The sequence below is a fragment of the Sprattus sprattus genome, assembly GCF_963457725.1.
Source record: "Sprattus sprattus genome assembly, contig: SUPER_1_unloc_1, whole genome shotgun sequence".
NCBI classification, from domain to species: domain Eukaryota; kingdom Metazoa; phylum Chordata; class Actinopteri; order Clupeiformes; family Clupeidae; genus Sprattus; species Sprattus sprattus.
Genome location: NW_027667072.1, coordinates 356,542 through 370,821, shown reverse-complemented (window position 1 = coordinate 370,821; position 14,280 = coordinate 356,542). Strand labels below are relative to the sequence as shown.

The following is a 14,280-nucleotide window of genomic DNA, read 5'->3' as shown; positions in this document are numbered from 1 at the left end:
TGCCTTGCTTGCACTGGGGGCAGTGCCAGACGACACTCACTGGATGAGCGCAGCGTCCTGGGTGTAACATTTGCCCTTACAAGAGCATTTAGGTAGGTGGGAGCAGACCCTGTAAGCACTTTGTAGGCAAGCATAAGTGACTTGAATTTGATGCGTCACTTATGCTTGCCTACAAAGTGCTTATATTACATATATATTTATGTATATTGGTGCCGTTTACTACGTTTGTATATTCATTCTACGTATATTTTGTATGTCTTTACTCTACAGAAAACCACACAAACACACAAACGAATACGTACTTTAATGTATGCTAATTCTACGGCAAGCACTCAATGCACTCTTATCAACCCGCTGGAGTTCAAACGTTAATACATCTGTTGCACTACATCTGAAGGTCATGGCTACTCTCTGACCAGAGTACATAGTCAGTTAAGGGCAAATCAGCTAGTAACACACACAGACTTCACAGGGTGGCTGGTATGATGCACATAACTGAAGACATTTTCAGTCATCGGTGGGAAGGTGTTTGATTACTTGAGATTTACTGAATGTTTAATAATAGGATACACACCATGATCTCAAGCTGGGACACTTAAATGTGAATTTTGATGTAGCCTACCTTCTCCTTAACTTTAAATCATTAATTTCCACACCTCAAACCCTATTAATGGATTGTATCCTTATCCTCATTATCCTCCAAATTGAACCCAGAGCTGCCTGTAACACAAGCTGCTGCAAAAACCACTCCTAGAACTCAGCCAGAAAGTTAAAAAATATGTTACTCTCTGAGTCTGAGGACTCTAATCTGATCTGTCCAATGATGGAGATGCCAAACCCTAATGCTGGGGCTGCAGATCAGTCTCCTACAGTATGGGTATATAGAGCTTGGACAATAAGAGATATGAAAAGCGTAACCACTACAGGATGGGTATATAGAGCTTGGACAGTAAGAGATATGAAAAGCGTAACCACTACAGTATGGGTATATAGAGCTTGGACAATAAGAGATATGAAAAGCGTAACCACTACAGTATGGGTATATAGAGCTTGGACAGTAAGAGATATGAAAAGCGTAACCACTACAGTATGGGTATATAGAGCTTGGACAATAAGAGATATGAAAAGCGTAACCACTACAGTATGGGTATATAGAGCTTGTACAGTAAGAGATATGAAAAGCGTAACCACTACAGTATGGGCATATAGAGCTTGGACAATAAGAGATATGAAAAGCGTAACCACTACAGTATGGGTATATAGAGCTTGGACAGTAAGAGATATGAAAAGCGTAACCACTACAGTATGGGTATATAGAGCTTGGACAATAAGAGATATGAAAAGCGTAACCACTACAGTATGGGTATATAGAGCTTGGACAATAAGAGATATGAAAAGCGTAACCACTACAGTATGGGTATATAGAGCTTGGACAGTAAGAGATATGAAAAGCGTAACCACTACAGTATGGGTATATAGAGCTTGGACAATAAGAGATATGAAAAGCGTAACCACTACAGTATGGGTATATAGAGCTTGGACAATAAGAGATATGAAAAGCGTAACCACTACAGTATGGGTATATAGTGCTTGGACAGTAAGAGATATGAAAAGCCTAACTGCTGACATATCTCACCCTAGGGAGGGCCCAGAGGATTGCACTTTAAAACTTCGACTGTTAGCCAATAGTTTCATCCCGAACAAGTTTGAGGCGTGAGTAAGACTGGTTTTAGGGTGGTGTAGTGTAGTGGAATGCCTTAGACCTGAATAACATACCACTGAGCTCCTCAGAGGACATTAACGAGATGTTCCCAGCACAGTGAGATTGTTCATGAGATCTGCCGGCGGACATCTTAAAGCAGAGCCATACATAAAGTTACCTTACCTTACCTTACCTTAGAACCTATTACTTCTGAAGATTTTGAAACAGGACAGAGTTAATTTCAGATCATTGTTTCAAAAACATGGTCTGCTAGTTTATTGGGATGAGACAGTGGGGGAGGGAGCAGTAGAAAGATGACAAACTGTTTGTTTGACCATGGAGGAGGAAGCAGAGTTAACTTGTCTCCTCGAATAGTTGTGGTCTAGAGGGCCTGCAGATGTAGGCCAGATAAGGAATGGTAGCTCCTGTTCAGATAACACCTAAAGGTTCACATCGACCTTACTAAAGACTATATCCGCAAAGAAGGGAGGCTAAAGAAGGAATAGTCCCTGTGTTCAAAATGCTAAAATATAAAGGAGTGATAATGCCATGCCCAGACTCCCCATGTAACACACCCATTTTACCTGTCAAAGGGTGGAGCTTGATTTCATTTTTCTTGATTAACATTTTAACTTTGTTTAAGGTTAAACCTGAATGCCAGCATTGTGACATAACATAGAGATTACATTTTGATCCCTTCCCTTCACAAAGTACACATGCTTTCATGCAAATGACTGTAATAACAGAGGACAGATCTGTACATACAGACAGCTGATGAGCACGAGAAAGCAGGAGAGAGAAAGACAGACACTAAAGTTTTTAAGAATTACAATTGAATTTCAGCTGTTGGGCCTTTCTTATATGCCTGTGTTGAACAGAGAATTAACTGACTCACTGTAGGCATGGTATGGGGTGTGCTGAGCAGTTAGCTTGATCAGGCCCACCTGAGAGCTGATTTAAAGTGTGGAGAGGAAAGGGAACTTGGGAGATTGTGTGACGCTGGAGAGTTTATACTGCCACTTTGAATCGCTTGTTAGAGCTTCCACCGATACAAATAGCCATACAAATAGCCAGCAAGTGCAGGGACTGAAAATGTGAGTGCATCCCAGACAGTGTGATCGGGATAGGAACGCCACACTTACTGCTTCCTCAATACTCGTCCTGGTATAGGCCTATTTATTAATCCATTTCTGACATGACACATTTTATATTGTCTTTGCCAGTGACTGTCATACACAATTTTTAGGACTGTTTCGTGTAACCGGATATTAATGTGAGGGGCGCATCTAATCAGGGAGGTCTGTACGCATGGTACATTTTGAAGTGGTGTTTTACGTGTTTCTTTATTGACTTGCTGGACATTTGCGGTAACTTAAAATGGGCTGCGTGGGCTAGCCTACCTTTTGAGTGTAGTACGTTTTAAAGATGCTGAGTGGTGTATTCCATTCTAGCTAATTGGTCCCTCTATATCCTGCAGACAGAGGGTCTTGCTAATGAAATGAATAAAGTGAATAATTAACACCATTTCATTTGATGTGCTTGCAACCTCTGGTTTGTTTGAAAGAAATTGCAGCTAACATTTTGATCCTCATGCAGGTTTAATACATGCCACATAGCTGACCTTAGTTTCTCCAGCTTGCACTGTGGATCCCTTAGTCCAACACAGAGCAGCTCCACTCCTTCGTCCTTCAGATCACGATTTTCACCCATGTCCAGCTCTCTCAGATGGGAAGGTGTCCCCTGCAGCACTGATGCCATCATTTCACAGCTTGCTTTGGAGAGGTTACAGTCCATTAGCCTGTTTAAAAAACATTATGTATGTTTGTAATAATAGATATGTACAGTTAATACTATTCAGCATTGGCACTGATTTAGCAAATGAAGATTAAACATAATATTGTCGAGGTATCTAAGTTGCATATACAATTATAACTTTTATCCATGTTCATACACAGTTAAAAATAAGCATCTCTCAGCCAGTATGTCAGAATACATTTCCAAAATGGTCCCAAATTGTATCACTGCTGTTGGGAGGGAGGGAGCAGATGGTGGTCCTCTGGAAGGAGGGGCGTGTGTTTGTTCTGTGGGTGGGAGGAGGGGCTGCAAAGTGTGTGGGGGGGGGGGGGGGGGTGTTGTGTGTGTGTCTGTGTGTATTTATAACTTGTGTGTGTGTGTGTGTGTGTTTGTAAGTGAGTGAGTGTATGAGTGAGTGTGTGCGAGTGTGAATTAGTGTGTGGGTGAGTGTGTATCATTGCTGTTAACAAGGCTTTATTCCCGGAACCCACCCTAAACTGTAAACATTATATTGTCGAGGTATCTAAGTTGCATATACAATTATAACCTTTTTATCCATGTTCATACACAGTTAAACAGAAGCATCTCTCTCAGCCAGTATGTCAGAATACATTTCCAAAATGGTCCCAAGTTGTATCATTGTTGTTAAAAAGTTTTCCCTCCCAGAACCCACCCTAAACTGTACTCACCAAACTCTCCTAGAGACTTTCACTACAGGAAGCATTCTGCGGAGCCCTTCCTCTGATCTCAGGTATTTCCTCAGATTAAACTCATCCAAGTCTTCAGCTGACATCAGCAGCAGATAAGCCAAAGCTGAACACTGGGCTGGAGTCAGATCCTTCGCCCCATCTGACTCTCTCTGTCTGGGTAACATATTAGAAAAACACTATTTTCATCATATTTATGACACTTAAGAATACTTCTTTTGGCCTCTGATTAAAAAAACACAAACAAGGTTAATTTCTCAATATACAATTTACACTCTACTTCCAAAACAAACTTCAGAACAATATGCCAAACTAAATGACAAGAAGGAGCAGTTCTTAATTTCTGTGTGAATAGCATCAGGTCTGACAAATATGCAGCTCCTTTTCACTATACATTAAATCCACTCTGGAGATTGTATTGGACTTTACTAACATATTGGAGTTGGATTCTTCACTACACATTAAATCCACTCTGGAGATTGTAGTGGACTTCACTAACATATTGGAGTTGGACTTTTCACTACACATTAAATCCACTCTGGAGATTGTAGTGGACTTTACTAACATATTGGAGTTGGACTTTTCACTACACTTTAAATCCACTCTGGAGATTGTAGTGGACTTTACTAACATATTGGAGTTGGACTTTTCACTACACATTAAATTAACACTGGAGATTGCAGTGGACTTTACTAATGTATTGGAGTTGTCATAATATACAGTGAGCTTGCCCAAGTTTATAAATTATGTTTCCATGGCAAAGTTGTCAGCTGAAGTGGGTCATGTGCTGTGCTGCTGTGATGATTTGAACTGTGCATGGCTGGTGTCAACACAAAAGCTTGAATTGCTTGACAAAAACTATTTAACAATTTAAAATATTCAGATCTTCCTCTCTCATCTCAACCAATAAACATCTCCTTTGCCAACGCATCGAAACACATGTACACATTTTCATTGGTATGGTTGGCTCTGAAGATGCGAATCCAAACCTTCAAATGAATATGCCCCTATGTTATCTGATCCATATACACTTCACACACCTCTAGCCATGAGTGCATATAGCTACTCAGCCCCTGCCTTTGTCTGCTTAGGTGTTTTTTCAGGTTGTACATGGCTCATAGTGTCATGGCTTTAAACCTTTCTTTTCCTTCTGCACCTTTGTAAGCTAAAAGTTGTATTTATTTTTAACTGCACATAGTATTCTCAAGGGTGAAACCCAAGATTGAATGGATGTATTATTGAGGACCTGTTTGATGATGGATCATTTGGTTCTTTAAACAGGTACATGTACATGTGTAGGTAAACCAATACAACATTTCTTATTTCAGTTAGCAGACAGTTTTAAATGACCTGACTTAATTTACAAATAAAGAATACATTTTATTGTCATCTGAAATCTGTCTATGATATCAGTGTTTTTAGCTAAATGCTCTAGTAGTTAAAATATTTGTTATTGTTTATCAACTATAAAATAAACTGTATTACCTGTTGATCTCTTCAACCAGTGAGTTGTCCCCTAACTCATTCAAACAATGGAAGAGGTTGATGATCCGTTCTGGTGAGTTATCCTCCCTGATCTTCTCTTTGATGTATTGAACTGTTTTCTCGATGCTCTCTTCTCCGATAGCTAACTGTGGCAGCACTAAATCCAGGGGGAACCGGATTTCAGGCTCCAACATTGGAGCAAGGCCGAGGAGGAAACGGACAAAGAGATCCAAATGTCCGTTCTGGCTCTGCAGGGCCTTATCCACTGCCATCTTGAAAAGGTCAAACCTTGAGTATGAGGGTTTCTCCAACCGTCTCTGCGAGAGGAAATTTACCCCACGAGTTGCATTTTCAAGGACATAAAGAGCTGCCAAGAATTCCTGTACACTGAGGTGCACAAAGCTGAACATGTCTTCTCCACTTGTAGCACTCTCCATGTTGAAGATCTGTGTACAAACTCCAGCCTTCAGTGCTCCACAGTCGACATCAATGTTACACTCTTCCAAGTCCTTCTCATAGAAGATCAGGGTGCCTTTCTCCAGATTTTTGAATGCCAGTTCCCCAAATTTAACAAGGAGATCCCCTTTTTCCTTTGCACTCATCTTCTTGTTCTGCGGGTATTTGTCATTCATTCTTTGTATCTGATTGACACTATACCATGTGTACAATGCCGTCAATGTTTTGGCCGATTCTTTTTTGCCCTGATCTTCCAGTATTTTCTCCATCACATTGGCTATGATACGACAGAATACTGGTATGTGACACATGATGTGGAGGCTTCTATTCTTGTTGATATGATCAATGATTCCCTTGGCCTTTTCTGGATTCTTTATGTATTTCTCAAAGAACTCAATTTTCTGGGGGTCATTGAATCCTCGAACTTCTGTCAGAAAGTTGAAGCATTCTTTTGGGATCCGACTGGCTGCTGCTGGTCTGGTTGTAACCCAGAGGAGTGCAGAGGACAGTAGCCTACCTTTAATGAGACTTGTTATGAGCACGTCTACTGATGACTCTTCTTTCAGCTCAAAAATGTAGTTGTCAAAGTCCAGCTGGAATCTACTCTCATCCAAACCGTCAAGGACAAAAAGAATTTTACATTCACTCAAGGCAAGGACGTTTTCCAGATCTTTGGAATCCAGGTTTGGGTAGAAAGACTGAAGAAGACGGGGAAGGTTGCAGTCTTTACCGTTCTTCAACTCCCGAAATGGAAGAACAAAAACAAAGTCTATATCTTGATTTGCCTTTTCCTCAACCCAGTCCATGACAAACTTCTGCACTGCAACAGTTTTCCCCACACCAGCAACTCCCATAGTCAAAACTCTTGTGGCAGACTCATCTGTGAACATGTTTGCCAACTTGACTTGTTTATCCTCAGAGCTTGGTCCTCTCCCAATCTGTCTCATGTTAATCGTCGACACTTCATGTGTGCTGTTGACTCCATCTGTGCGGCCCTCGACAATGTAAAGCTCAGTGTAGATATCTTGTACAGAAGAAACTCCCGCCTCTTCATGTACAGAAGAAATCTTTGTTTTCAGGTGCCGCCGAAGCTTCAATTTTATTGATGCTTTCTTCTTTTGAACCTCCTCTGCTGCATTGTCATCTGAAAACAACAAAATTCAGATATAATAAGCTGAAAGGGGGAAATAGCTGGTCGTTTATATTACATATGACATTTTAATCTTAAGACAATATATTCATTTTTAAGCTTTGTATGCGTCATCAGTTTAGCATTTGACTTCCACCTTTCCTGTGGTGACATCTGTAGTTATTGTTTCTTTTTTCTCTTTTATTTATCTAGGCAGCTATCATTTTTAATATATAACCTTACTTTTGTCTTCTTCATATATTCTTACACTTAATGTTATATATCTCTGTATCAATCTCCAAGTGTCACATATAAATTCACCAAGGTTCACATTCTTTCATATGTGGAACGCATAACTAACAGTTTGAGTTAATACAAGTGCATAATGACCAATATATATGAAACAAAAACAATATATGTATACCAATATATATGCCAACAAACCTTAAAGTGAACAAAGGGACCAATGCATTTGTACAAAACTAGTACAGACATATTTCCTGAACGACACCCCATACATAGTTGTACTATTTCTTTATTAGCAATAAAGGACATGTCACACCTCTGTTCATCTCTCTTCACTGACTAAGCTCTGATGCTCCACTAGATGGTAGCCACCCCCTCAACAACATCCTCCTATCTAAACACCCTTCACCCAGGTCTACAGTCCATCTTCACCAGTGCATGCTGCCAGTGGCGCAAAAAGTGGGTATGCGCTGTATGCGGCGCATAGGGGCGCCGCACCATGGGAGCGCCAAAGCGATGGTAAAAAAAAAAAAATGTTTGGGGAATTTTCTATATGTAGCTGCTGTTGTGCGTTTCTAAATCATTTCTGCATTTCCTTAATGTTATATAACATTTTAGAGGACTAAACAGACTAGAGTAGGCGCCTCATCTCTTAAGATTCCATAATAGAATTTTGACATAGAAGAGGGAGAGTGAGCACCGTGACCGCTCAACATACAAGCAGTTAGAACTAGGCTACGAGTAGTGAGTTGGTTGGATGGAAGATGGATAAAGCAAAAAAGCTGTCAGGAGCTGAAAACAGAAAAAGAAAGAGGGAAAAAGAGAAGACATGTCAGGGGATGCAACAGCAATTAAATAAGTGGATGGTGAAAGGCAACAGGTAGGTTTTAAGGTGACTTTACGTTTGTGCTTGGAGGCTTGCAAATAATGTTAACAGACTAGCTAGCAGGCTAGCTAGCGTTTGCTAACATAGAAATGTAGCAGCCAAATGGCTAGTTTAAGCCTCATCAATTAGGCTGATGATAGCTACATTTAGATTTTGGTTAAACCCTACTGTACCAATCCCATGTATGACACATCTCAATTTTATTAAGGCAAAATAACAACTGGAAACGTAACTCTGGATACCATGGTTACCATTAGCTGTTCATGTTAGCTGTGCTTTCAAACATACAGGCTATCTGTTGGCATGGTGCAATACAAGATAAATGGGCAAGGGAAAAGGCACGGCGTGTTATTGTTTAGTAGCAACTAAAGAGCACTCTAGAATATTTTGGTAGCAGCATTGTTACACATCATCACCTTAAAAGATCTTTATTTGTAGACTTACTTTTAAGTTTTAAGGCATTATTTTGCAATGGTTATCATTTTAATGTTAATGTTTGCAACTGTTTATTATTTGTTAACATTGTTACTAATATATATATATATATATATTTGTGTGTGTGTGTACAGTATACTGTATGCACCATAGGGCACCATTATGGTAGGCATGCAGTGGCTGATATACTTTAAAATAAACCTTTATTATTTAAAGCCCATACATGATGATGTCTGGCACACTTATTTATTTATTTGTTTAAGAAAAGAAAAAAAACGTGTGTGTGTGTGGGGGGGGGGTTGGGGGGGGGGGGCGCCAAAATTGTTGCTGCATACCCCCCTGACACTGGGCAGTTGCACCCCTGCATGCTGCCAATGAGCAGAGAGTCTGGTGGTCTCTCCCTACACCAGTCAGCCAAAGGTCTCAAGCTGTCAGTGGTGCCACTGTGGTGGGATGAGTTTCCCAGCTCCACACGCTCTGCAGCATTAATCTCAAAGCAGCTGAAGACCCAACTCATCTTATGCACTTAAACTTCAAATTAAATCTCTCTTCTTTTTCCTGTTCAGAATCTATTAATCCCCAAGTCTCACCTACTTAGAAATATCATAAATACACCAGGGTTTGTATGTGTGTGTGTGTGTGTGTGTGTGTGTGTGTGTGTGTGTCTGTGTGTGTCTGTGTGTCTGTGTGTGTGTATTGCAGCTAATATGCCACTGGATCCAAATGTGAAATGGCCGACATTGGGTCCTAACCTCCTCCTTGTTGTGGCATGGGTGATCCTCCACTCAAGGCTGGGGCGTCCACCATCCCTCCAGAGTCAGCAGTGATGTCCACTTTAGTATGAAGACAAAGAAATGGAGCAGAAAAAGAAATGGAAAGTGAGAGTTGGAGAGAGGGGGGGTCAGAGAGAGAGAGTGAGAGAGATGAAAGGAAGAGAGAGGGAAAGGGGGAGAGTGGCTCAGAGAAAGATACATAAAGAACGAAGAGACAGATAGATACCCAGTCGGACAGAGGGAGGAGAGGAATGCAATGGATTTCGCTATGTGGCAGCAATTACAATTTTACCAAACAAGGGCAATGTTTGAAAAAATGCCACAGGCCTACTGAATTACCTGCAAGTTTCCGTGTCTTTCAAAAGTAAACATGAAGAGGTCACGGCGTGTAGCGTGGGACCATTTTGATTTAAAAAAAAAAAAATGACTTAGTTCATTGACAACACTGCGAAGCTGTGTATAAGTACAACTCGGCCACAACTCAAATGATGTACCACTTGAACGACGCACATCCGACCATGGTTAGTGACAGTACACAACTAAGTAAGTATTAAACATTTGGAACCCACCATATTTATCAGCACTGTTGGAAATAGCTTGCCATTCTACCAGCCTCCATCACTTAGCTTACCGTGGCTAAGTTAGCATCCCTATACCTAACCTAGGAATGCTGACGAACTTGGCTTGAAGGATTCCAAAAGGTAGCCAAGCTAGCTAACTGGTTGTTTTAAAAATGTGTGCTTTAACAGTTAGTTACTATTTTTTAATACCTTCCAGGGTTATTGTTTCTGGTTAGAAAACCGGGGAATGACATAGCTTGAAATTGGCACTGCTCAAGAATCATCTTAAAAGTTGACGTTTACTATCAGCTGTTATTCTAAGCACCAGGACTTGTAGGTTTAGGGCTTAACTTTTAATATTCTCTTTACCGGTGAATTGAATGGCTTGTCGATAATACTGTTACTGGTTGTTTTAATGGAGCTTTGTTAATTAGCCTAATTCATTGTTAGGTAGGCTAACCGAGTAAGTTGTGTTTATGAGCACCGGCTTCTAGCTGTCGGCGCCGCTGCTTAAGAGTACAGCAGCGCATATTTTTCAAGTGTAAGCATTAAACGGATCCGGTTTAACTGCCACAAGAGTTGTCAATCTTGTAATAAAGATCTCAGTGAGGAACACGCTGTGTTTTATCTTTTTTCACTGCATTTTAATATAGCCTATAAAAAGTGCATTTTTGATATAATTTTTTTAATGATTAATCGAAAATCGTTAATTCTCCCGACGATCGATTAAGACAATTGAATCGAATGCCCATCCCTACTGCATACACAGGTGCCTCATCAGAGACTATGAGCTACACACTCACATCTTCCCAGATCTCTCTCTAAGTCCAGGGCCAACTGGTTGAGGTTCATCTTCTTCAAGATGGTCAACATGACGTCCCCAGCTCCCTTGGTGCACACCTGCACCATCAAGTCCACAGTGTCGTCTGTGTCGGCCTTCTCCAGCTTTCCCCATGGGATTTGGCCCTGGTCCCGGAGGAGGTGCTTGAACCTCTTAAATTCGGCCCCTGTGAGGTTGTCCAGGGTGTTCCTCAGCAGTTCCCTCAGGGCTGCGGCCATTGTGGGGTCCAGATTATAACTCCGCTACGAACGGGATGCTTGGGGTCAGGCTGTGCCAGCAGTCCAAAAGGCCAGCTGTTGGGGGTATAGTTTATGTTCAAAACCAGAGACATTTTTCATTCATTAGCAATGGTCAAAAACATTGAATTTTCACCATGAAATTCTACTCTCCCTCTCTATTTTTGTGTGTGTATGTCTTTGTGTGTGTTTGTGTACGTGTTAAATAAAGGTGACACAATACATGATTATGAAGGAATTGTCTTATTTACAAAGACGTGCAGAGTATGCTTTGCTCTTGTAAACGACAAACTGTAACACAGAAACACTAATCACAATTGTCATTCACAACTTGATTTTGGAGTTTTTAGCTGTAAAAGTACAAAAAACAAATTGCAATAGTCATTTCATACTCCAAAACCAGAGGATTTGCATTTGTAACTGTGCTCATGAGCATAATCTTATCACATGTTTTTTGGCAGCGTTCAAAAATGGAAAAAAGTATGTTTTACAATTTGCAACACATCTTGTTTTCAAGAATTCCGTAAGCTGTGGCTGTGTCAAAATTTAACCTGATGTATTGTCATCTAGCACCATTAAGCACCAATATTCGTATTGGTCTGTATTCAAATGAATATTAAAAGGTTTGTGTATGCTTGTGTGTGTGTGTGTGTGCCTGTGTGTGTGTGTTTGTGAAATAAGTTGACAGGTCCAATACATCATTTGGATTATAGAGTTTCCAAGCTTTTTGAGGGCTGTACCCCCTGTGACAGTGTCAAAGGTGAACCTGAAGAGGGCGCTATTTTACTATATTTCTGTTGATTTCTGTGAATGCTTCCCTCTGCCAGACACTGGTGACAGTGTCAAAGGTGAACCTGAAGAGGGCGCTATTTTACTATATTTCTGTTGATTTCTGTGAATGCTTCCCTCTGCCAGACACTGGTGACAGTGTCAAAGGTGAACCTGAAGAGGGCGCTATTTTACTATATTTCTGTTGATTTCTGTGAATGCTTCCCTCTGCCAGACACTGGTGACAGTGTCAAAGGTGAACCTGAAGAGGGCGCTATTTTACTATATTTCTGTTGATTTCTGTGAATGCTTCCCTCTGCCAGACACTGGTGACAGTGTCAAAGGTTAACCTTAAGAGGGCGCTATTTTACTATATTTCTGTTGATTTCTGTGAATGCTTCCCTCTCTGCCAGTAACTGGTGACAGTGTCAAAGGTGAACCTGAAGAGGGCGCTATTTTACTATGTACTCCATGAACATGGCATTGTTTTATCTGATCAGACACTTGCTGAAGTCTGTAAGTCAACCAACAATCCATACAACAAATCCATGAACCCACAACTCATTAACACTCATCAACATTTATTCATGATCCACCTTACCTCAGTGTCCAAAGGAGTCGTCCCTTAGCCCCTCCTCAACTGTCCCTGAGGACACAATAATTCCATCTGATGAATATGTGAGAACAGCAACTGAACATGAAGTGAAAGGACTGAGACACACGTCTCTCTTACAGGAAGAGTAACAGGACAAGCAGTCGATAGAACACCAGCTTGTTTAATCACTGGAAAAAACGTCATTGTGTCACAGTCTCAGGTTTCAGCTTCATGTCTAAACACTAGATCAGCCTTTCAGAACTTAGCTTGAGTCATAAATACATTGGAATTACTACAAAAAGCCTCACATCCAGTCTATAGAACACCAGCTTGTTTAATCACTGGAAAAAATGTCATTGTGCCACAGTGTCAGGTTTCAGCTTCATGTCTAAACCCTCCTGACATGAGACAGAATGCCTCCACTGCTCTAGATCAGCCTTTCAGAACTTAGCTTGAGTCATAAATACATTGGAAATACTACAAAAAGCCTGAGATGCAGTAAGTGTACCACACAAACATATTTGTCCGTTTGAAATGTTTCAAAGAAGTTAAAATGTGTATGTGTGTGTGTTTGTGTGTTTGTTTGTGTGTGTGTGTGGGTTGGGCTGTTGGTGGTGTTTGCTACATGTTGCATGCTTCTCAGGTAGTTAGCTCAATATCCATAATTATTCTAATCTTAGTTTTCTATTTATTATTGCGCAGTGTTGCATGCTTGAATTTCAGCCATACGTTATTTCGTTACATAAATAAAAATAAAAGAAAGAATATCTCTTGATTTTTTTTTAGCAAATCCTTATTGTTGCGCAGTGTTGCCTTCAACTCCAGTGTAGTAATCTATGACTGGGGAAGATGCCAAGATGAGGTGTGCCGCCTAGTTTACCACTATCATGAATTCCAGCCATGCGTTTATTTCCTTATAGCAACTTTGTTCCAGAGAATTGTCCCATTTAAACCACGGAACACACATAATACACACAGCTCACATACAAACTCAGCCACCTGATTTCTGTACTAGATTAACTATAATTCCAGGTATACATTTCAGAAAAATAGATCTTGACAAGGGAAAAAGGACAATTTACCCTAAAAAGTCACCCTAAAATCTGACAACAGCGCTCAATGATCAGAATGACCGACATCAATCAACCAAAGTTAGCAAATGTAGTCACCACTGCCAGACCAACACCTAACAGCATTAATATCAGCAGGTTTAACCCAGAACGCATACAAGACTGAAGAAGCTGACTTACCCACTGACGTCTTCATGCTATAGTCAAAGCTAATTCCAACGTTGCTCAGAGAACACACAGCACAAGACTGGTGGAGCTTGTTCAATCACTGGAGTTTAACGTCAGCTGAAAAAGCTTCATGTCTAAACACTCCTGACAAGAGACAGAATGCCTGTACTGCTCTAGATCAGCCTTTCAGAACTTGATTGACTCATAATTACATTTGAATTAGTACAAAAAAGCCTTGCAGTAGGTTTACCACAAACACATATTTGTCTGAAAAGTCAGTTAAAAAAGATGAAAAAAAAAAAAAAAAAGTCTGTTCTGACATTCACTGTCTGAAGATAACATTAACAATACCTTTCATGTATGTCTGTACATTATGTTTATGTTCCTATGTGTGTTTGTGTGTGTGTGTGTGTGTGTGTGTGTGTGTGT

At 40.5% G+C, this 14,280-nt stretch overlaps 1 protein-coding gene across 1 annotated transcript; it reads right to left on the bottom strand.

The window, feature by feature from the left end:
* Positions 1–2,559: 2,559 nt before the first annotated feature.
* Positions 2,560–11,232, bottom strand: LOC308380022 (NLR family CARD domain-containing protein 3-like; the record flags this gene model as incomplete). The annotated part of the gene is made up of 6 exons (XM_080860877.1): positions 2,560–2,653; positions 3,324–3,500; positions 4,186–4,359; positions 5,689–7,288; positions 9,593–9,673; positions 10,977–11,232. The coding sequence occupies 6 exons, from the start codon at positions 11,230–11,232 to the stop codon at positions 2,560–2,562; spliced, it is 2,382 nt and encodes a 793-aa protein (XP_080717003.1).
* Between the last annotated feature and the right edge of the window lie 3,048 nt (positions 11,233–14,280).